Here is a 25629-nt window from a genome sequence, read left to right as displayed (position 1 = left end):
TCTTTTCTTCCTTTTTGTCAGTATAAATGATCAGTATGAAACTAAACGGTGACATTAAAATGGAATCATTAGCAACCTAAACTGCAAGGCGACCTAAAAGTGAGAGCTTCTGTCTCCTTCACTACTGAGAAATCGAATCGGATCCCTTCACACCCCAAAAAGACTTATAACATAGTCACATGTACTTCTTAATCATTTAGGTGCTTTCCCCCCTGATTTCCACTGTGTCTGCTAGGTCTATAATTATGCTAAAGGCCATTCATTGCTTTTAGGTCATTTTAAATAAAGCTAATTTACAGCATTCTGAGTTCGTTGTAGGTGAAATTTATGAGCTATGTTACTGTTTGGCATTTGTCGTCCTACCAAAACTAATGGAAATATCAAGAAGTCCTTGAGGTAGACTCAGTCAAAATTAAAATATCAAATAAATGATCAATGATCACTTAAGTAATTTGATTGGTCTAGGATTTGCCATAATTTGATAACATTTGAAAAGGTTATTAGTTCTAGTTCTCTGCAAATCAGGTGACTAACATTAGCAGCAGAGATCCATAGCATACCATCAATGTGGATGTAAGGTTGCACGTGTGGAGTATAAGCGGCACACAGGAAATGGGGAGTTTTCTTCAACCCCTAAATCCACTGTCCAGTATGACGTGTCCTAGAGAGCAAAGTGAAATATTAAAATCCCCGAGACACCTGTACTGAAATGTCTTTTTTGGACTGGCTGCTCTTATGAACACTACTTTAATCATTACCTAGAATGTTACCGATGTTTCACAGTTTTGCTCTGAACAAGATCGTGAAACGTAGTACCTCATACGGATAGTTTAGATGGGAAGGAAAAAAGACAATGGAAAAAGAATACCAGAAGTAGAAGGTAGCAAAGAGGTGACTGTGGAACCAAGTTTGAGAACTCAGAATACAGTAACATATCAACTTTAATTAATCACACCAAGGGTGAGGCTTGCCAAAGACAGAATTCAAAAGAGATGAACGCAGAAGACGACAAAGAGTTCAGCAGAGAGCTAATGAGAGCAGGGGATTATAAACCTGACACTGGGCAAGCAGTCCCACTGCTTCACAGGCTAATGTCATTGTGAAAAAACATGGAAAAAAAAATTAGTGTGCTATGAAATGATAACCTCCAAATATGGTTTCATCTTACACATAGCTACAAGTGAAGAAGTGTTTGAGTGCAGACAGGTCACTTCTTACCCCACCAGAACATGCTCTGTGGTGGGGATGAGTTCCTCTGGCATTCACAAGCTTACTCCCCGAGTCCACTTTGGTCAAGTGAGTTAGCTAGGAATAGAGTGAAGTCTAGTGGAAGGAACTGAATGTTTACTGCATGTTGAGTATGATTATTAAAAGCATACTAATTGTTTCTAGAGGAGTTTTACATGAATTGTGACATAAATTTATAGAATATTATTTTTAGTCTTTCTTGTTTTTTGTAAAGAGACTATTACGAATCGATCTGGGCCTCCTGAGCCACCTGTATAAATTATGGGCCAAACTAAAGGACTCATTTGGTACAAGGGCACAGTACACAAAGCATCTACATTCACTTTAAGAAACCATCTCTCAACATCCCTTTTTCTTACTTATGTATCTTTTGCACAGAGAGAGCAGGGGTAATTAAAAAGACTGTACGTGCAGAAGGAAAAATGATCTCATCTCATGAAGTTTTATAAATATGAAATGTGATCATGGATTTATAATATCTCCTCATGTTTTTGTATCCAACTCATACCAGAAAATGCCTCTGTACACAATAATGACTGTTTCTCTGATCTTTGGAAAAGATCATGCATGAGCGTAAAAAATGATCATACATCTTCATAACTGCACATCAAAAAAAGTGTGGACTCTTTATGCCATTAAAGTAATACCTGGCCTGAGTAAACCAAAGGAATGTAGCATGGATAATTATGTTCCTACCAATATGTTCTGTAAATATACTACCATGAGACACGAGTCAAATTTATTTTTTATATTTCCATTTTGTTATTTTGAGGAAACTTAAAAATTGAAAACATGAATGTAAAATATCTATTTTGGGGAATCATCACTTGCTTTATTGAAAGAACTTAGTTTTTTGCAAAATAGGAACTGCCATAGAAATTCTCTACCCAAAGAAGTTCTCTAATATAAAAAAAAAAAAAGTGATTTTGTTAACTTGTAAAAGAACATGTTAGTAACCATTTGTCTGGGACTTGCCACTTCACAAAGGGCAGTACCCCTCCATTGGGGTCACATCTAAATAAATAATTTTAATTGTCACTGTAAATCCTTACTAAACTCAGGCAACATGTAAAAACACTTGAGTAAAAACTTGAAGTATGATGACACAGTTCACCTGAATAATTTTAAAAATAAACATTCAGTAGTAGAGCAAAATAAGCTCTTTTAGTAATATCCCATCATCGTGATTAGTCCTTTCACATTAGGATACTCAAATGTTAAAATTTGAGGGGACAGCATAATACAGGTGGATTGCACTCAAAGTGCATCAAAATACAGTATAGTAATACATGCAACTCCCCTAAACTGACCATTTTTATACCTATATGGGCTATGAAAAGATTCAATTTTTAAAAAAGAAAACAACACTACCAAAGATCCCAAGTCTCAAAATCAGAGGAAGCTGTTGATCTAGTCAATGAACGTTCTATGGTGGTCTATGCTCTGTAATCACCTTTACTGAAGGAGTCTGTATTAATTTTATGTCATTTTTAATATAGGACTTCATATTTTAATAGATCAGTCTAATTCCCTCTTACGTAAATATCAAGTATATGACTGCATAAAAAATACAAGATAGGGATTATATCAGACTTGATCTTCTGCTGTTAAGAGAAGTTTGAGGGTTCTTTCCCAGGAAACTGTAATTTATAAAAATGGTCTTAACTCCGTCACCAGAGTCAAAGCCAGACGAGTTCACCGCTGCGGAGTCTGGCAACCAGAATGCAGAGGACACATCTGAGACTAAACCCAGTTTCACACCAGAAAAACTGCACAGCGGCTGTGATGGTAAACCACAGAGAATTAACACGCATTAATTTGGTGCTGGTTGCGTGAATGCTTCTGGCATTTCCTTCAGCACTTAAACTCATTTTCAGAGAATGGACTGCTGTAAAAGAATGCAGGCTCATTAAGGGTTTATTTCCTCAAAATGCTGAAGGATAGCAAGTTTCTTCTGCGAGAGATCAGAAAAACCACATTTATTTCCTTAGTGGGGGAAGAAAACACCCTAGAGCTTCTTGGTTTTGAGCAAGCATCACAGGCTTGGAAATGAAGGATTTCATCTTGCTGTCACACCCTCCCTCACCTCGTTTCAAGCCTGGCTGTGTGTTGTTTCCACAGAGTGAAATTTTAGAAGGAGCAGAAGCCAAATGCTTAAAATGAATGATCAACTTATGAGTCTTATGAATCTATTCTTCCATGCTGCTCTGCTTAAAAATAGCATCATAAATGCACATCTGCAAAGACCGTGCAACCCCCCTTTCCTGAATTGTACAAATTATTAGAGTCGTTGACAAAAGATTTTTTTTGTTTAGGGGTTGGTCTGGGCACTCTCTTTGGCAGACTGCCACTTTTCTAGCAGTAGAAATATTGCTTGTAGAAAGCCACATTGTACTGAACAGCTGTTCTGCTAAAACATTGAGCTAGCAACCCAAGAAATGACTGACTTCACATGTGAAGCAAAACTGTTCCCTCCCTTTGTGCTAATTTAAATCAAAGTACAAAACATTTTCTTCCATGCCGTCTAGTCTTCCCTCCCAATTATAGGCTTTAGGGGAATGTGTGAGAGCCAGGAGCCAAAGTAAACAATTGACACTCCCATCACTGTCCCAGTGGTATGCTTGAGCTTTGGCCATTCTACTAAGAGGTTCCCAGGATGCAGCTTCTCATCTGATCTGACCCTTTCTATATTCATGCCTCAGATGCTGAGCGATTTTCTATTTACTACATACATTAGGATTGCGATGTTTAAAAACATACCTCATTCCAGCCTTCCTTCCATCTCTAGAAAATGCTAAGATATTAGAGAAAAGATACTAGAAGATCATATTTGACTAAGTTCTTGCTTTCTAGGTATGGTCTGTGATTCATGATCTTGGTTGGTTGGAATTATGGTCAGCTAAGAGCAATATACACAGGCATTCATGGGTGGGTACTTGGGTATTGTTTAAAACACTCTTCTGTAAAGAAAAAGCTTCCTAAGCTTACTTGATATCTCAGCGACCACAATTCTCATTAAATGTCACCCTGTTTACAGCTGTAACTGTATTTATGCATAACAGATTATCCAACACTTTGCTTTAACCTCTTTCAACACGATAACATCTCACCTTGTTTTGTGAGCATGTGCGTCACTCCTGCTAGATTATAAACTCCAAGAGGGTTCAGTTTCCGCCCCCGCTTTGCATTCCACACACAGCCTAATGAAACTTGCAATGTAATAAGCACTCAAATACTTACAGCAGGAATTGGTGAGTATGGTGGAAGAGAAATAGGATGATTCCTGATCTCTAATGACAACCAAAAAAAAATGTTACCCTAAAACCTAAGGATTTATAGAAGATTATAAAACCAACATTCTGAGGGAAGTATCCATTATATCCACTGTTTCAATAAATCAGCCTTTCATTTAAGATACAACCTATTTTAAGAATGTTTTTGTCTTTTCATCTCAATGAAATATATACATATTAAAAATTTACCTAATCAACTTTTAGATCTCATTATTTTAAGCACTAGCATAACACTAAGTTGCCTTAATAGCCCCCAAACCACCTGAGTATTTTACGAAACACTCTAAATTTCCTCTGCTTTGTTACAGGACACAAGGTGAAGACTCTGACAAGCTAGAATCACAAAATGTATTCAAAATAAATGCCGCATGTTGATATCTCTTCTTCCTGATTAACATCATTTCAGAAATACAATCTCACCAAACAAAAAACGACAAAAACACAAGTTACCTTTAACATGATAAAAGTCCTAAAAAGGAATCGAAACATGCCTTTGGTAGTTTCTGTGTAAACTTAAGCCTCACAATGAAATGTAGGCTTACTGCAGTGTAAGACCAGCTGAATTCTCAGGCCAAGCTATGCCATTTTCTAGGCAAACTGAGGCCAAAGAAATGTTACTCGTTAAGAGTCACAAAAATTTGTCCAACTACATTGCCCAAGGGCTTCCTATTAGAAGACTCTGAAGACACATTAAAATGACTGAGATGATCAGTTTCCATTGTATTCACACATTTTGCTGGTTCCACTGGCCTCGCTTACATGCAAAGTACCTTTACTATAGGTTGTCAGAACTCCCTAGAAGAGTTCCTTTCTCTAAGTTCTATAAACTTTTCCAGCAGATGTTTGTGTGGCAAAAAATGTAGTGAGTCACAACAAGAAGGCACAGTCTGATTGCTTGCTAGATGTACATCACACGACAGCACAGGCTGAACACCTTGATACAGATTTTTCTGCAACTTTGGGAGCTCAGGGTCCATAGGAAAGACAATGAAGGGCACGTTTGGTCAGGTGTCAACCAAGAAAACATCACTGAACCCCTTTACTCAAGGTCCTGCATACGCCCATAGTGAGGCTTACCTGCGTCTACATCCCCGTTTTCTATCACAGCTCTCTAGAACATACGGCATTTTACACATTTTGTTATGTGATCTTCATGTCTCTTTTCAAGATAAAAATGATAGCAATTTTGCTTTTATGCTAAAATTCTTGTAAAAACCTGGATACTATTCATCTATTTTTATTGAAGAAAGCCAATATTTTAAAGTATTTATATAAAAGCCAAACTGTGTACACAGTCTGTTTTCATCATCAGTGCCGATATTCAACACGGCCTTATTTCCCAAACTGTAAAATTATATTGGAGCGATGTGCTTTAATTACAAAACATTACTGAAAAATATATTTTTAAGTCTCTGTAGTGCTTTGGGAAGTGAGGACTATAATCTCCCAAATTTTCATTTCCTCCACTAGTGTGAGTGGGGAACACTTTGAGCACTCGCTCAACACCCAGTGATTGACAGTCTCAAGGGACAATGGCAGAAGACCACAGCAGTATTTCCTCATGACTGCGTTTTAGTACTTCAGTAACACGTTCACATTAGTAAGTGGGGAAAATTAAACTATACTATACAGTGCAACCCAATTTTTCCACTTCATGTACACATGGTTTTGGAGGTAGTTATTTGTAGGCAGAATTGAACCTAATTCAGCTTTACCAATCTTACTCATTCTAATGTTCATAACGTTGGATTTCTTATACACAAATCCCCAATTTCTTATTTCTCATGATTCCTGTAGCCAGATCATGCCTCAAGCCTTCATTTGAATCAGTAAAACACTTAACAAATTACGTAGGGAAATCAATCAGAACAATTATTTAACCGAACTGACCAGTTGTTTGATTAGGTAAGTCAAAATGGCTGAGCAACAGTCCCATGTAGACAAAGTTTTAATCGTGTTTCTTTTTTTAATAAGATCCTTCATCTATAGGAGACTCTGCATAGCCCCAGCTTGGATCATTTACTACATTAAACTGAAAAAGCAAGCAAAACAAAAAGCCAGGCTAAGCCAATGACTTAGCATGACTTTACACTTAGTTTTTCAGCAATGCACACTATACACAAAACAATACACATGCACGGAAACCCAGAAAACTGTTAAATATTACACCACTGGCTGGCATACAATTCAGTTATGCTGGCTATCGTAGGAAGAAGATTATACGCGCACATATTAGCTCTGAAGATGACAAAAACAAAACCAAAAATGTTTCATAAAGCATGTTACCAGCATTCATTGTCATCAATACACTTTTCAAACAAATCCAAGTTTCAACCCTTTACAATTAGCAGTACAATGCTCACCACCATGGGTTCTACAAAAAGTACCTAGGTCCCTTCCAGTTCTAAAGCTCTTCAAAGGGCCTGGCAAACTACAGCATACAGGTCAGATCCAGCCTGCTACCTGTCTCTATACAGCCCATAAACTTAGAACTGAAAAGCATTTTAAATAATTAAAAAAAAAAAAACTCAAGATTTCATGATACGCCAAAATTAGAATTCAACATTCACAAATAAAGTTTTATTGAAATACAGGTGTACTGAGTCGGTTACGGACGGCCTGTGGCTGCCCTTGCACTCTAACAGTGGACTGGAGTAGCTGCAGCAGAGACCTCACGGCCCACAGGGGCTAAATTATTTACTATCTGGTCCGTCACAGAAAGAGCTTACTGACCCCTGTCCTAGAGTCCGTTAACTAGTTTTTGTCTTGGCTTTCTAACTTCCCCTTTTGGATGATCTTTGCGCAGAGTGTGAAGACTAGACAGTGTTAACACTCATAATAACTTTCACTGAAGAAGGGAGGGAGAAAAACCAGAGCGTAAAACTGTGCTCATGTGACTCCTTATCGATGGGAATCAGTCATTTATAAACTTTTTAAGCAAACTGTGTAAACGGTTCAATCAATTTTCTTTCTTCCATATCCTGATTGATATTGTAGTTGTCGGTTAATCACATTTCTTAAACAAGACAACCATTAATGAAGCCCTGGAGAAGGGTGAGCCTGTGAGAACTCAACAGTGACCAGTTGACGAGGCAGGAAACTGGGAGAGAACAAGTTTCCATTTGGGCAGAGTTGTGGTTTTCTTACATTTCTGTCATTAGAGTAAATTATGGTGCATTTCTAAAAAAAGTAATCTTTTTATTTTGGAATTATTTTAGATTTATATATAGAATAGCTGCAAAGTGAGTGCAGAGAGTTCCAGTACACCCTCACCCAGTCTCCCTTAATTTTAGCATTTAATGCCTTATTAAGGATTTGTTTCCATTCAATTATAACACCTTTGCCTTTGAATGGCCTCAAAATGTTTTGTGAATTGCAATATAATAGCATTTGATCTAAAAAGGGCTGGTCTCGACACATGGGCCATATATGTGCATATAGGTTCATGTATAATGGGGAAAGAGGATATCGAAGGACAGCTGCTAACATGTGCTTAACTGAGAAAGATATGCTCTTTATTATGGAAGAAGATGCACTGAATTGGAATTCCAGGGGTCCAAATCCTAGCGCCAAGTTTGTTACCGACTTTGTTTATATCACTAACGTGCTCTATCAGTTTTCTGAACACAAGTGTAGGAGGATTGAAACAGATGATCCGTATGATCTTTAAACCCCAAATTCTTTTGGCCTTCTCCTGCCCAGCCTCTGACATTCACTGACATATTATGGACCCAGAAAGGATGCGAAAAGCTGCAGTCAATCAGTATTCAAAGCCACATTAGTTTTACAGGTGGAGGTCACCACATGTTTATTAAGGCACAGCCAAGAGTTATGCACAGTATCTAGAAAGCTGTTTCTGAAAATTAAAGCCACAGTACAATTTCAATCATATAAAGCAGTCAGCGGTGACCCCTTCTTTGCTATACCCATGAAATATTGGTATCTGCAGAGTACTGAAACTTATACTGTGCTTTGCAAGAGGTGATAGGCTAACAAAAACATGTTAGGGAAGCCCAGCCCTAAAAACAGGGCACATACACTTCCAAATCCCAAATAACTAAGTACCATGTAGTATAAGGCAATGCCATGACTAAAATATCACATTACCAAGAACCGCTAGACTTCTTAAAATAAGTTGAATGTGATATGGAATCTAAGTATGTCCCCTACAATTCTGGTAAGAGTAAAAAGCAAATAAAAAATATATCAAGTTTTAGATTTGTATTTTACCCATATCATATATTTGGCGCTTGGCTTATTTAATTTAAAACTTCATTGTGCACTGCACTATTGTCCTCTTTTTTATTTATAATGATTGCATGTATGCAAATCTTGATACTCAACAGACAAAATCTTTTAAGAGAAGGAACTATGTCATACCTTTTTGAACCCAAGACACCAGGGAGACATGATACCTCCATGTAAAGGAAAATAAAGTAAAAGAGAAGGAAGGGGACGCCTGGGTGGCTCAGTCGGTTAAGTGTTTGGCTCTGGATTTCAGCTCAGGTCATGTTCTCACAGTTTTTGAGTTCGAGCCATGCATCAAGTCCTGCATCAGGCTCTGCGCTAACAGTATGGAGCCTGCTTGGCATTCTTTCTCTCCTCCTCTCTCTGCCCCTCCCCAGCTTAAGTGTGCACTCTCTTTCTCTCTCTCAAAGTAAATAAATTTAAAGAGAGAGAGAGACAGAGACAGAGACAGAGAGGGAGGGAGGGAGAAGGAAAACAGAAATATTAGCAGAACACGAAGAGTTAGAGCATGTGGCTTTTGAAATTATTAATGAACAGCTTCAAAAAAACCTGACTCTCAGGAGAGTCTAATTTAAGACAACAATTACTAAATCCTTTCTCAGAAATTGGGGTTTGGGATTAGACAGTCAGTAATCATCCAGACCAGAAAATTCACAAAAAGGAAATTCAAATGAGAAACTGAGGTCTAGAGAGGCCTTTGTAACCCAAGTCATGTGGTTTATTTAGTTTTATTTATTTCTCAATAAATGGTAAATACCTCCAAGGACAGGACTCTGCCTTATACCTTCTCTATTATATGCCCCCACATCACCAGCAAAGGAGTCAGAGGACTTACCAAGCGAAAGTACTCAGATACTGGTCGAACGAACTTGAATTTATATACCCAAGACACGGGTTTCTTAAGAATATTGTTTTTAAGTGTCAATTCCTCAGCTTGTACATTACACGAGAGAAACAAGTTGGCAGGGGAAGGCAGCTGATCCCAGGCAAGGGGTACGAACCTCCTAGCTCCTACTCTATCCACTGTATTTACCCCCTTGGTTTCACGCTATTCCCATCATTCTCCCTCCATTTTTCTTCCTTTCAGTCTTTTCTTTCTTCACTCTCTTCTTTCTTCATCCTAGCTTATGACTTAGACCCACCCACATTTTCCATCAGCATTATTCTGCTCACTAATAGCAATATCAAGATATGACTTGGTACTATATAATTTAATTTAAACACATGGTTGGGGCACCTGGGTGGCTCAGTTGGTTCAGTGTCCAACTCTGGATTTCAGCTCAGGTCACGCTCTCACTGTCATGGGATACAGCCCCACATGGGGCTCTGTGCTGCCAGGGCGGAGCCTGCTTGGGATTCCGTCTCTCCCTCTCTCTCTGCCTCTCCCCTGCTTATGTGATTTCTCTCCCTCTCTCAAAAACAAGTAAATAAACAAAAATTTAAAAATAAAAACTCGGTTAAATACGTACTTTCCTGGGTACTGTAAATGGAGATAAAGACATGTATAAAACCCAGACTGTTCCCTCAAGTAGCTCACAGTCTGCATAGAGAGACAAGGATCGTAAGAAAAGGATTATGAATGGATACTAAAGCAAGAGAAGACTGTCACCGTAACCTGTTAGGAACAAATGACTACTGTTCTGGGGAGGGAGAGAAGATTTACCTAACAAAGTGACAGGTGAGCTGCGTTTTCAAAGGTGAACAAGAGTTCGGTGAAACGACAAGAAGGAAAAGGGCATTCTGGTTAGATGATAGGATGTACAAAGGCACAAACGTACGGTCTGAGGTATTCGGTACTGCTGGGGAAAAAGATGACGACGGCATATAGAGGGGCAGACCGCCGAATCCCGATGCGGGATGCAGAAGTACACGTATACTCTTTTAGCCACATTTCCAATGGTGTCCGCCAAAACATTCTGTAAAAGAGGTGTTATGATTTGGCTCATCCCTCTGACACCTTTGCCATCACCATGACAAGAACCTCTCCCAAATCTCTGCTGTCCCCTGACAGGGGGCAGACCAGAGCTGAACCCTGAGCACAGCCAGAGCTGTGGCACGAAGTAAACCACCCGGCTAAGCTCAGCCTAAATCTGCCAACCTCCGGAATGAACCACAGCAACAAGAGGAATACAAGCTTTGTGGCGTGCCACTGTGACATTCGGACTGCTTGGTGCCCTGGCGATGACGGACTAGGACGCCTGAGTATGCACACATTCTCAGTCATCACTCTCACAAAGAGGCTTCCGCGGAATCAGCGTTTGGAGCGGAGGGTAATTCTGGATGCCCAACAGTGCCAGGTGCACTGAAGGTAACGGTGACTGAACTCTGACAATGGCACGTGTGAAGAAACCATCAGTGCTTTTGCATGCTTCATTCTGAAGGTGGACCAGAGCCCCCCTCCGCAGATAGCAAAGCTTCTCCTGAAAAAAAGTGGGAATCTGCACAAAATTATAGTCTCAGAGACTTCCTCTGCCATCACTAAGCCCTCATTTGTCAGAAAGCCCTTCATGCCCAGTTTCAGAGATGAGAATCCTAGGAAAGCATGGCGATATAAACAATGCCTGTCCTATGATGATGAAAATACAGTAAAAGCTTAGTTCTTAAATGAACTTCCTTCTGAAGTATTCCCTCCACTAGAAAGGAGAGCAGTAGGTAACGAAAAAGTTTCCAGAAGCATACCTAAGAAAAGGCAATTATATCACATCATACTGCCATGTACTAGCAAAACCTGGCACTTGCTACCAAAATAAACAAGAGTGAACACTGGCAGCTCAGCTTTTGGTTGGCCCCTTTGGACTGAGGTGACTGAAACTCGAGACTAAAGCAGGGAGATGGGCCCCCAGTCTACTGAAGGTGGTGGAGGCGAGAATAGGAACCACACAAGAAGCCAGTCTCTATCTTGTCTCCTGCTCTCCTACCCCTACTGGAAGCTTCTGTTCAGAACCTAAGGGTTCAGTCTGGGCACTACCATTTTCCTGTGTAATAATAAAGAGCACCACAGGCTGATGTACATGCTATACCCTGATTCTAAGAAATCGCATTTCACATTTTTTTTCAATAATGAGGAATAGGACACTTGCCCCCGAGTATGAATGTCAGTTGGTCGAAGTACACGTGTCTGTACACAGTAAAATGCCTGAACAGGAACTAGAAGACCTTTCGGAGCTGCTTAGACCAAGAAGAACAATCACTCAGTCTTGGATTCTCTACCTTCTATGGAAACAGATAGCATTTTAGAAAAATAGTTCTAAGTTTTGGGAACAACCAGTATTGTAGTAGTTCAGAGTTACTCTGAAGGATGTCACAGACTCAGCGGCTACACATGGCTGTTTCAAACCGAACCCTTAAACATGATTGCAAAAGTAACAGTCTGGTCTTTGGCTAAGGATAGATCACGTATTCCTTAAATAAGGACCTGCAGGCCTCTCCTCTCAGAAATATCCACCACTTAACTCACAGTAAGTGCCCGAAATAGTGAAGAAAATATGAAATATGAAAATTACTATGAAATAGTAATATATGAAATTTAGTATGAAATTTATAGTACATATGAAATTCACTATGAAAATAATAAAGTTCTTCCGTAATGTGTTCAGTCAATTTCAATCACCAGTTGTCTTGCAGTATTTTTCAACCATTTCCTTCCGAAGGCTAAAAATGTCTTCTATTTTACATATTTGAGCATTGTCGCCTGTCACACACATACACAAATTGTTGTTTAAAAGCTGCCATGTTCAAATTGAAGTAAGACTTATGCTTACAGTGGTAAATATTCCTGGATTAATAGAGTTGTAGCAGACACACACCGAAAATTGACTGAAGTCTGTGATATTAAAAGGACAGAAAATTTATCTAGTTTTAGCAAATGTCAAATCAGCAGCTATTGCTTTTAAGATTAATAAAAGATGTAATGGTTTCTAGATAGCCTCTAAATAGAGATTACTATGAATGGAGAAGTGATTTACCAACAGTCACCACAATGAGATTTCTTTAAAGGTTACAATCATCAGTTATTTAGCTGAAACACTGCTGAGAATGCCTGGTCATTTCTTGAATAATGCATAATGTTCATTGTAGATTTGATCTGTATTATAACAATACAGATATTTCTAAAATCATGGAAAAAACTATCTGTTACCTTCCAATTGCTTAACATATCATTTCCATGAAGTAATTGACTCAGGACATATTACACACTGTCACCTGAGTGTTCTTTCTGCAAGCATAACTTGTAATAATCTATACAGAATGGGCATCACAAAACAAACTCATCAACCTTTAGAGACATTTAAGAAAAGATGTGATGAATACAGGGCAGAGTGAAGGACCTTTGTGAAGCAGTAAATTAAAATGATTAAATTTCTATATAGTTGTGTGGGACAAATTTAAATTTAAGCTTTGAAATTTAATTATTAACATGAACAACTCATCACATTAAAAAAAAAAACATTGCCTACATCGTGTAAGTACTTTTCATATAAATTTCCAAACGCCTTTAGGTTTATTCAAGAGACAGCTTGGAGAAGCACCAAGTCTAATGTCTATCGTTTTATTGTTGGATTATGAACTGCACTTCCCATGATGCTGCAGGCTATTTATATAAGCTTGTTTATCCACATGAACTTCTTCAAGGGCACAACACAGAAGACCTTAATAAATTAAAATGAATTTCTTTTGATGTTGTTTCATGAATGTTTGATCAGAATGAGTAACAGGTTTGCATTAAAGAATGAGAGTAGAGCAATAAAATATACACATACTGTACAGCAGAACCAATTCACAGAAAGTGTCCACTGCATTCCTAGCAACTTTTGAGAGCCAGCGTCAACTGGATAGAGTCACTATGCATTACACCTTCACTATCATCAGTTTACTGATAGTGGGAGTACACATGTACCGAATTGGATGTTCTGCCATTATCTGGATGGAGTTCGCAAAATAATAAAATCTGTTATCTCCTTCCAGACTCTTAAATATCCACCCTAACCTCCCCATTTTTCTCCTTGACATCAGTATGTCCTTTCATAGACTGAAATGCCCACGAGAGCAGAGACCATATTTTATTGTTTTTTATCCATCTTGATCATAAGTAGTTTAGAGTTTAACTGACTGAAGTCCATAAAGTAAAAATGAATGATCAGTCACAGTCAGAAGCTGAGAGAATTCTCACCTGGCATGCTTGATAAAGGGGATGCAAATCAAATAAAATTTCTAGAAACGATATGATGTGATAGAGCACTAGACAGAAAGGTGAAACAGTGGAATCTAGCTTAAGATCTGCTAATACTTAACAACTGTAAACTGTTTCTGTATCATTTCCCTGGTCTATATATGAGGGCATGGTTTTACATGAGCTGTAATTTTGCATCTCTACAAGGTCATGATTCCAAAAGTAAGCAAGGGGAGGGTGCCAGGGTGGCTCAGTCAGTTAGCCTCCAACTTCCACTCAGGTCATGATCTCGTGGTCCATGAGTTTGTGCCCCTTATGGAGTTCTGTGCTGACAGCGTGGAGCCTGGAGCATGCTTCAGATTCTGTGCCTCCTTCTCTCTCTGCCCCTCCCCCACTTGAGCTTTGTCTCTCTCTCTCTGTCTCAAAAATAAACATTAAAATTTAAAAAAATAAAATAAAAGTAAACAAGGTTATCACATTGCAGAATAATGGACAAACCATGGAACCACTTTTACTTTGGTAACCACCACTACCAAGGCAGCCTATAAACTGCCAGCTCCTTTAAAAAAGAGAAAAATGGAGGTGTGCCTGGATGGCTCAGTTGGTTAAGTAACCAACTCTTCATTTTAGCTCAGGTTATGATCTCACAGCTCCTGAGTTCGAGCTTGACATTGGGCTCTGCGCCAGCAGTGTGAAGCCTGCTTGGGATTCTCTCTCTCTCTCTCTCTCTCTCTCTCTCTCTCTCTCTTTCTCCTCCCCATCCCTCCCCCCCCCCTTCTCCCACTCAGTAGCTCTCTATTTCTCTCTCAAAATAAATGAAGAAGTGGTAATAAAAAGATAACTGTGCTAAACAACCTCATACAAGTTCAGTCCCTTAATCAGTCCATTTCAAAGCGAAGAATAAGGACGTATCTTGTACATTCTGTGACTTCTACCCTGTTGCACCTACCCTTTCATCTTGTATGATTTGGAATAAACATGAAGGCAGTCTAATGAATAAACTCTTATGGATACAGTATATTTACTAAGATTATATTCACATCTTCAGCTTGGGAAAATTTGCCACAACTTTAGCATCTGGAACACAGATTGATATATTACCAAGTTGACATCTACATTTTTAAGGGGAGAAGGGCTGAAAAGGGACAGCATGAATGTGCCTTAGTTTATCCATACGGTGCTATGTTACACTGACATCCAGCCCTTGACAGCTAACTCTGTTCTATGTTCTCCGCTTCTGAATGCCATTCTTACACTCTAGAGAGATAATCTGTGAACTATGGCTTGTGGGCCAAATCTGGGGCAGCTGCCTATTTTGTTATGCATGGTTTTATTAGAGCACAGCCACACCCTGCTGTTTACATATTGTCTATGGCTGAGTTTGTGCTACTGTGGCACAGTTCAGAGCCCCTCAAAGCCTAAGCCTATATATTTCCTATATAGTCATTACAGAAAATATTTGCCCTGCTCTAGAGGAAAACAGCATCTAGAATTTAAATTCTGATTTTCCTTCTCTCGTAAGCGTAAGAAACATTGCAAGTACCAATGGCAGAGATATAACCAGATTCACACATGCATGTATACACATATGATGACACTTCCAAGCACACAATTGTAAATAGTCATTGCTTTGGATCCTTCATTTTAATCTGTATCCTCTAAGAGGTCAGGGCTCCCTATTAGAACCCTTTCCTACAAAAGCCATGAGCACAGGGACTTCAAAGGTCACTGTTAAGGTGTCATCACTTAACAAAAGAACCTAATTCCTCTCCCAGAGTTGCCCACAATTTTCCCAATTATCCAGCTTATGCCCACCAAGGGTCTAGAGACAAGGTTAGAGCACAAGAAACTAGCAGATCCCTTAAGTCCCAAGCCTTGAATAACACATCGTTTAAGACAGAGAATCAATGGCCAATATCACATATACATCAATAAAGATACGCATGCATATTCACATGCTAAACATGCTATAAATTACTAGAAGTTTCACTAACACGTAAGAAATACCTCTCTTGCATATCAGAATGAAGGCCTAACATCTTTCATTAGTGAGTTTTAAGAGTGACCGCACCAAGGATCCGGAGGACAAACATAGGTTTAGATTTACAAATCTTGGGCATTATGTATGGCAACTTGAAACATTAACATGAATTATTTGTTTTATTAGTCAATAAAATCATTACTCAAAATGCCTACTACAGTTGGGCTCAGCTTCCTTCCTTTCTTTGGTTACTAAAGACAGAAGATATTAGTTCCACCCTTTAACAAATATTCTTGTACTCCACCCATCAGTAATAATTTGCATGAATTACCATAACGCAAATTGAACCCAAGAAGCATTTTAATGTAAGTCATTTCATTCTCCTTTCTCTGAAGCCTTGCATCAAGTGATAGAATATTTAGGCTGACAGACGTTTTGAAAATAAAAAAGAAATAGAAGAGGTTTATTTCACCTTCACATGGTGTCTTTCTCATGCAGAGTTCAGATTTCCACATTTGTATCCCTTTAAAGGATTTGATATGCAGGAAAAGAAGAAAGGATGATGGTAAACATTTCATCTTAGAGACACCTATCGACCACCATATTCCAGAACAAACAGGGGCTTAAAACTTACCTTTTACTGATGTGTTAGGTGGAGGGCCTTCCATTCGCAAGTTCCACGGAGGGTCCCCTTGGTTAGCAAAGTCCCTCATTTTCAGATAGCTAATTGTAAGTCGAATGATGGATGCCTTGTCAAGCTGGCTAGTGATGGCTGCAGGAAGAGGCAACAACTTGGCCAATTCATAGAACTCAAAATTTTCTTTTCCCCGGCGGGAGCGAGCAGCATCTCGGGATTTCTCCTTTCTCAATGCTTGTAAACTGAAATCAAAGGAGTGAAAAAGTGTCATTTAAAACGGGTGGTTCTGACATCAGGTAGAAATTGTTTCCTTTTCATTTCCTTCTTCCCCCAGCAAAAATCTACCAAAATCCTCTTTCAAATCCAAGGGCCATAATAAAATGATTTCTAGACAACGTTCACTAAAACCAAAAATTCTACCTCTGGATTTAAACTTACATGCAGTAATAACAACAAATAAACTTACAGGCAGTAATAACAATAGCTTGCTTGTTAGGTTTTTCCCTTTAATTGGCCATGCATTGAGATACATTCTTTGTTTCTAAGACCTAAGATTTACAGGTAATACTTGGTGTTATCAGCTATAAGCAGCAGAAAAGATGAGGCTAGTATTCATATATTTATTCTCAGGCTAATGATTTTGTTCATTTAATTGTTATCACTGTGAGATTTTAAGGTACCAAAAGCACCTTTACTTCAATTATCATCATGGGGAACAAAGGGTAAACATCAACATTTTATTTGTTGATTCTATGAAGTGTGTTTATGTGCCTCTAGCCCTCAATAAGGATCATGATCTTAAGTCAGATAAAGAAAACATCACACTGAAAATGAAGATTTCAATATACTTAATAAATATGTTGATAATTGGTTGATAAGAGAAAACTTTAATTCTTTATGAATGAGTACACATTAGTAGATGGATAGATTCTCTAAGATACTAGAGAATAAAATCCATCACCTGGAGAAGTCAAACTTTAAGATAATATAAATTTAATGTTGAAAGATAAAGCCCTGTATGGGTTATTAAAATTTATAAACATTATAGACATATTACTTCACAGAAAAGGCAACAGGTGGGATCCAGCATTTTCCTTTAACTATTCATGTGCATTTCTGTTTGAAGTTTGCTCACATTGCTGAGGGCAGAATCTGGCACAACTGAAGTTGTGTTTGAGCATCTGACAGAATTCCACCTGTTCTGAATGGCTCTGTTTTGTGTCTGACAAGAAATCAAATCAAAATAAGACCCTGATGGTAAGTAACTGGGCAATATTTACAGTATCAAGGTACTATTAAAATCATTTGTAAGTATCCATTTCATTGAACTCCAAAGGCATTTTGAATCTTTGAACCTAGCTTTCTGGTTTCCCGTTATAAAATAACCAGAAAGAGAGAAACAAGCAAGGAAGCAAGACCAGAGCAATAGATCAAAATGAGTTCAGCAGTGTAGCTCCGATATCCATTAGTATAATATGGACAAGAACATTTCATATTACATTATAGCGTACCTGACGGTGTTCATGGTAGAAACACTGTACTCACTGCACTCTGAATATCTTATTGAGCATCTACATAATTTAAGTAATGCCATCACACCCTGATCAAATACTCACTAAGCCAACAACCCCACCAGTTTCACTCTTAATAAAATATTCTACATTAGCTAACCAACCTATTTCTCACAACTAGACAAGTTAACATTACCGTTTTCAGAGTCACGGCAGTCTCAAATGAAAACCTTTGTCCCTTAATGTCTCAGGTGATAACCTCCGGGAGAAACATTGCTAATTCACAAGGGAAAAGCATGGCATGCCACTTGTTTCCCCAAATCGTGGCTGCCCTTTACATGATTTTATAAATTGGCAATTTTGGCTTCATGAAAATTGTGTACATAAAGTGAGAGATGCCTTACAATCTGATAAAGTGTAAGTATACCCAGGATCTGGGTTAACATCATGCCCCTCCCTTTATGTAATAAAAGCAATCTATCTAACACCACTTAGGTCAGCTGTGCCCAAAGAACTAGGTCTTTTGAGATGTCTTCTCTACCTCTTGTGGAGTGCAGTGGTTCAAGTTCAGCGCTTTGCTCTTTTTGTGTTCTTGTAATCAAACAGTACTCCAGAAGGTGGGCTCAACTTACAACTGTTGTTCTTCAGTAAGTGACTATGATGGAGCACTAGAGCAGAGGTTGTAAACTGAAGGGCCCCTGGGGTTAAGGCAGCGAATGTCAATGAGTGAAGAGGCCTGATGGCAACTGTGGGGCAGGAGAGGACAACAGCTCAGGCACACACAGTCTCAGTGGACTGCTGCTCTGGAGGAGGGCGCACCTGCTGTCGTCAGATTCCCAGTATTGTTGTTTCTAGAGAACAAAATCTCAATTTTTAAATGGCATTTCCAATTTTATGTTATGTTTTAATGTTATGTTAACCAATTAAAGTTTTAAAAAATAATGCAAGCCTAATAAAACCTGTCATTTGGTCAGTAAATGAGGAGGGATGCAGTTTACAATTGGATAAGAATTTGGGAGGCCAATTTTGAAAGGCACTTTTACATGGATGTTCTATGTAACTTTCCCTTTATACATGTCACTCAAAGCATCACAAATAGGCTCATTAACATGACTAATTTTCATACCAGGAATTTCTTTATTTGACTGAAACAAGTAGAACATGAGGCCATTATCCTGAAATTGCTATTATTGCATAGGCTTAGCAATAGTTTAAGGAAAAAATCTAATTCTATGGGGGTAGGTGGTAAGAAAAAACCAAGATCACAGGGAACAACTCAATGGACTCCAAAGGTAGAGAACAAATGGCTTCTTATTTCCACTCCAGAAAGGGGAATGCATGGACATTAATGCCTTCAGAACCTTGCCCAAACACTGTCCTCTGATATTTGATTTATCTAAAATACCACTGAGCCAAACTTACTTCATGTGTTCCTGACCCACCTTCTTGTTTTTCTCCTCTCCTCCCCTACACATTTTTTTTTGTGTTTTTTTGTGTGTTTTTTTAATTTTTTTTTTTTTTTTAACTCAAACACTCTGTGTTACCCTACTCGAGTAACTGGCCTGGCCATAATCTTAATAACAAGGGTTTTTCATTATACAGACCTCACAGTTCAGAAGTCTTTCAGAATGACAGCACTGTATCTATAATAAGTAGTAATTGGCTTTAAGGGCAACAGCAATAAAATGCAGTCAAAGGATTACAAAGGTCATAGAGATGTTGATAGAATAGATTAAGCTAAAGATGTGTAGACAATGACTCAGACTGTAGATTAATCTTATGCCTGCTTTTGGGAAGTACAGCTTAGTTGTAAGCAATTCTCAAATAGAATTAAAGACTACATTAAAACGTAAAATAAACTATGTGTTTGCACATTCTGTTCTAAACCAAAAATTATGGTTGTATTTCTACAATACCAAAGAAAGACAGGAAATCATGAATATAACATTATGATCCTAATCTGCGCCATATAAAAAATGATTAAACTTCAGATCAACAAGAAATGACTCCCAAACTTCCCACTGCTCTGACATTCTTCCACCTAGTCTTTGGGTAACTTTGGAAAAGGAGACTCTTCCTTGATCCTCAGCAAATCAAAATTTCAGTTCTCTTTGATGACAATCTTATCATCCTCACCAATAATTACCAACAACCAAACAACAAAATCAGCAATTTCAGAAGATATATATATATACACACACGTGTTTTATTTATTTGTTTATTTGTTTATTTATTTATTTATTTATAAATCTAGAAGTCCTTTGCAAACTGTGTATATATTTGGGGGAAGATAGTAAATGATATTCAGATTCTCCAAAGGGCTTCTTCACCCAACCAAAAGGATAATACTCTAGTATCTAGAACTTCCTCTTATAAAACTTGTAAAGTTAGACTCTCCACTCTTATTGTCATTGATGTTACCATAATTAACTTTCCTAAACAACACTGTTGGCATAATGCATGTTTCTGCTTAATGCTTGGCAACAAATTTTCCATGTTTCTGAAGATACACCTTTAACCATAGGTAACAAGCCATCAAAAAATTACTAGTAATGAAGATTTAGAGGACAATGCTTATTGAATGTAATTTTTTAAACCCTCTCATATATTTTAAGTTCCCTGGCAAGTTTTCTGGCAAAAGTCCTGATGAAGGAATTATAAGACCCATCCTAGCCATTCACAAGCATTATGATTTTGAATAACAAATCTGAGCCTCAATGTTATTATTTTACAACATGAGGATGGCGAACAAATCTCCTGGACCAGTGCAATGGCTCATATGATAGTTTACCATTTACTACCATGGAAACTATGAATCAGTGAACCTCTTAGATAATTCTAGAGTTTACAAGTTAAGATAGTTTATGAACTCTAAATGGGGCAGAGACCACTTGAGAGTTTTACAACAAAGAAAAATTTTAAGAAGTTGCAAAGATTTAGGAATGCTGACAGTATAGTCAACCCATCTGAAAACTTTCTTGGAAACCACAGAGATTAGGAGTGCGGGTTCTGCTGCCAAACTGTGGGTATTGGCACCAACTTACAACTACCATGTCATCAACCTTCACTAGGGGTCTCAACTTCCTTAGGCCTCAATTTCCTCCTGTGGAAAACAGATGTGGTAATTTTATCTACTTCATAATATTCATGAGAGTAATTGAGCCAATATATGTAAAGTACAAAATGCCTGTCACGTGGTAAATAGTATCTAAGCAACAACTATTAGCATAATAATCATGAAACTTTTTTTTATCATAAAACTTATCTAGAGGAAAAAAACCCAACTGTTTGAATCCTAGTGCCCCATCTCATTACTATAGTATTTCTCTCTCCATAATTCTTTATAAGTTTATTTGACCAGGCTTCCTTTATACATCTTACAGTGTCTCTAATTCTAAACTGTTGGCTTTTTTCATTTGTCCTCTCGAACTCCATTCTCTATTGCCACTTAGGACCTTCACTTAGTAATTTCCCATGTAGTGACCGTGGAAATCAAACCAATGGGAATACAACCAAAGGCCTAACTTTTCCTTGATGACAACCCTAAAACTGCCTATTAAACTCCTTTCATGTTTTCTCAGATCATGATTATCACTTTAAGCTCTGTTTGATGCCTCTCTCAGCATGTCTTCCACACTAGCAAAAAGTAGAGGTGAAATTTAAATGCATGGATTATGGAACCCGAGTACCTGTATTTAAATCTCAGTTCTATAACTTAACTGATTATGTAAACTTGAGCAATTTACTTAATCTTCTGCCTCAGTTTCTTTCATCTGTGAAATGGGGTGATAGTACTATTTGCTTCATAAGGTTCTTATTGAAATTAAACTAAATGGGCTAATTATTATAAAATACTTAAATGGTACCTGACACACAGTATTACTATATAAGATATATTAAAATAAAACCTAAACTTGCTTCACACTGATTGTTCTATGCTTTGAGGTCCACAACACTCATTTACAATGTACACACTGTGTCATCAGTATGATTTCTACTCACTGGTTATGATATATCACATTGTATACTTAAAGCAAAATATAACTCCTTTATTGCAAAGATATTGCTTTTTCACTATAGTCTTCCTTATACCTATAGTCTATCAGCTGTATACCACAGGTTTATTTAATGAGTTTTCAAGTAACATATGTATTTCATTGATGAATGATTCAAGGTTCACAAATCAATGATTTTTTTTGCTAGAAGAAGTAAGTGAGCATTTTTTTAGTTCACTAAACTAGAAAAAATGGCATTCAATTGCAAGACAAGCAACTATGCTTATAAAAAAAAAATATATCCAAACAGTTAAGAGAATGAATTACTCAGGAGAATTCTGAGAACTTCAGTAAAAAAACTTCAAAATTGCAATGATCCTTATTAGTCAAAACAATTTTATGAGTACTCTGGGAGAAAGGCGATCTTTCAAAATAGCTTTCAAAATCTCACAAATCCAAAAAGCTCTCCTTGATGTCAAACAAAACCCCAAATCCAGGACCATGGAGAGCTCACCCAGATTGCCTGGGTGAGTTGGGGGAAATGTCAAAGTGCCAGCAGCATTTGCTGCTTTAGCTTCCATACTGGGGGCAGGGCCAAATCACCAAATTCTGCTGGAGACAAAACAAGCAAAAGACAACAACTGAAAAAAAAAAGTAAAAAGTTAAAGAACAGGCACTGCCATTATAACAAAGCCAGTATTATGAAATTGACTCAGTATTTGCAATCTCTCTAAAGCTGCCACGGAACTGGATAAAGATGTCAATTATTTATTGGGCCACTTGTCCATGGCGGAAAAAAAAAACAGATAACTTTGGACTTGATGACTCATTAAATTAAAAGAGGTAAGTTATCCTTTGTGGCTTATCAAATTTAGCTTTGCAAAATTGATTACTTTGATTTCCTACTTCACAGAAATAGTTATGATGATTATGGAAATAATATAGCTGGAGATCTACAGAGGATAACAAGGAGCAAAAATAATAATTGTCACAGAGGAACAACAAAAGTAAGTCAACTTAATCAAATGTTTCTTCCTCTCCTATTCTTCATAGCCAGATTTTTATCATTTCTTTTTATATAATTTATAATTGTATTTGAGGAACAGTTCCTGATATGAACATTATCAATAGATTCACATGATCTCTACATGAAAATCTTCTCTAGGCTTCAATTTTAACACCTTCATGTAAGCTTTTTGAATACAATGACCAGTCTCTATAACACAACACAGCAGATTTTGGTCTTCTAACAGTAGGCGAAAGGATAGAGTTAGAACCACTTTAAATTTTGCCTTTTTAAAAAGTACTTCTAAGAAGGCAGAAAGGCAGGTTTTTATGGATTTTCCTACTTGTTTTGCTTAGGAGAACCCAGCACTCCAGACTTCTACTATTTATCAATTAATCTGGCATGCAGCCTCAAAAGAAGAAGGTCGACCTGTATTAAAAATGCAGCCATCAAAAATTCATCAAAGGTTTCAGCATTTTAACTCATGAACCTTTGAACACCTGCATACTTGTCAGATCTCTGGTCATAGTTAACAGTGAAATCTATAGTGACTCCAATACCTACTCCTGGCCTGACATGAGCAGAATGAGGAGGATTCCCAGGGAAAAAGTAAAGATTCTATAAACACTGCTTGCCCTTCTTTCATTACTTTCAATAAAACAGCCCAACACACATTGGCATCACATAGAGTTCAAAGTCAATCAAATCAACCTACTGCAAAGAAAAAAAAATCTTTCAGTATTTTTCCACATGATTGTAAATATTGGCTTTCTTACAAGGCAATATAATTGAGAAATGCATAAACAACTATTATCTACTAGGATTATGCACTACATAGCTCACAAATTGGAGTCTTTTAATGTTCTCCAAGAAAAGGTAACAATTTCAAAAACCTTCCTTTAACGTGTGAAGAAAACAGTATAGTGTATGCTGGAAGTTAAAACTGGAACCTTCAAGTTCAAGGTAAGAACTCTGCTGCTTAACTAATGCACTGCTCATAGCTGTCATCATTAATTTATGTTAGCCTCTGTAAACATCAAGAGTATAATAGGCCAATTTCACAACTAAATATAGATGCACATTTTGCCCTTATATAAATGGCAGATTGCTGCTGTAGATCATTGCTGCAGCAACACGTCAGTAAAGATGCACTGTTTGATGGTCTGATGCTCACACAATATATAAAACCAGTTGTAATGGTTGTTTGGAAGCAAAGTGTAACACAGCAGCAAAATTTCATTTGTTCCACAAACTCAGGATATATTAAGCTTGGCTGACAAAGACTGTTTGATGTGCTAAATCAGTTTGACCTTCATTCTTGCTTTATTTTTCTCATTTAACACGTGAAATGACCATTATTTTTCCCCATGTAAGAAATATGAAATTGACTGCTTTAAAAAGGTGTCAAAAACATCGGCAACTAACACTTGATAAAGTATCAAAGTTAAGATGCATCCTTAAAATTTTTCACTAAGATATATTCTCATTGAATAATCATGACCTATTTTTGACTTGTAGTAAAATAGATCAAAAGAGTAATTAGAGCCATTCAGCTGAATGCCTTCCCTCATCTTCAGAAAATGCCTTGTGTATGTTTGAACTTAATAATTAAATTAATTGGTTTTAGCCAATGAGCGTTTTTATTCTTAACACTTTAAATAAGAGGATTTAATTCCAGAATGAGTCATTAGAATAGCAATAAAGAAAGCTGAGAGGTCTGCACAATCCTTTTCAACCAATGTTCACCTTGATTCAAATAATCCTTGAATGAACCACAGCAAGACCAAACTATTCATTGTATGCTTTGGTGTCTGCCAAAAACCTCATGAATCAAAGTGTTTTGTTCTTCATTTTCCCCCAGAACTTTAAGCTGTACAACTGGCAGTTCCATAATAATGGAAAAACTGCAGCTTTATCAAGTAATTTCTCTCCACCCAATAAAGAGCACTTTACCTTGGAGCAACATGTATATTTCACACCTTAAATTTCTATTTACCAAATCAGCTAATCACTTCACAATTGAACTCAGAACAAAAAAAAATTATCAATTAAAGTGGTTGAAACTCCTGCAAATTATCATTTAGGAATGAAGTAATTGCTTTCATCAGGGCAGAAAAGCCCGCCAGAACAGAAATGTCACTTTAGATTAGTGTTCTCACTCCTGAAGCTATGGATGACACAGCTGATATAAGACTAAATGCCAAGACCAATCAATTGCTTTTGTGGCTCTGCTCTGAGCTGCTGTAAAAGGGGCCATTTTCTAGGATCTACTCTTCATTATAGTAAATGCTATCTCCTTGGTAACATAATTCCATTTCTCATAAATTCTGTCTGAGAGCATTGTCCTAACAATGGATGTTTGTGGAAAAGAATGCTGTTGGTTTAATGCACAGAATTAAGTGTGAATGGCTGTCAAACTGCTATAGTTTACTAGTTCTTAAACATAAATTGAAGTCTTATACATTAAAAAGAATTCTTGGGGAGAAATGAATGTCTTGAACAAGGGTAAGATATCGTATTTGAAGGCTCTGTGCTGCCGG

The 25629-nt window shown here is 37.5% G+C and overlaps 1 protein-coding gene across 9 annotated transcripts in view; it reads right to left on the bottom strand.

Moving 5' to 3' along the window:
• The window catches only part of NPAS3 (neuronal PAS domain protein 3), an 853174-nt gene that overhangs the window by 573778 nt on the left and 253767 nt on the right, over positions 1–25629 (bottom strand). For 5 of the 9 annotated variants that reach the window (XM_027065563.2, XM_027065562.2, XM_027065566.2 and 2 more), the window contains 2 exons: positions 16575–16819; positions 16413–16463 (listed from right to left, as the gene is read on the bottom strand). In XM_027065563.2, the coding sequence (XP_026921364.1) occupies positions 16413–16463; positions 16575–16819 (296 nt within the window). The remainder of the gene's footprint in view (positions 1–16412; positions 16464–16574; positions 16820–25629) is intronic. The other 4 variants (XM_053224352.1, XM_027065565.2, XM_027065564.2 and 1 more) reach the window with 1 other exon arrangement.

This window comes from Acinonyx jubatus, chromosome B3 (genome assembly GCF_027475565.1).
Source record: "Acinonyx jubatus isolate Ajub_Pintada_27869175 chromosome B3, VMU_Ajub_asm_v1.0, whole genome shotgun sequence".
In the NCBI taxonomy this organism is placed as follows: domain Eukaryota; kingdom Metazoa; phylum Chordata; class Mammalia; order Carnivora; family Felidae; genus Acinonyx; species Acinonyx jubatus.
The sequence above is the reverse complement of the archived record's forward strand: the minus strand, read 5'-3'. Positions and strand labels throughout refer to the sequence as shown.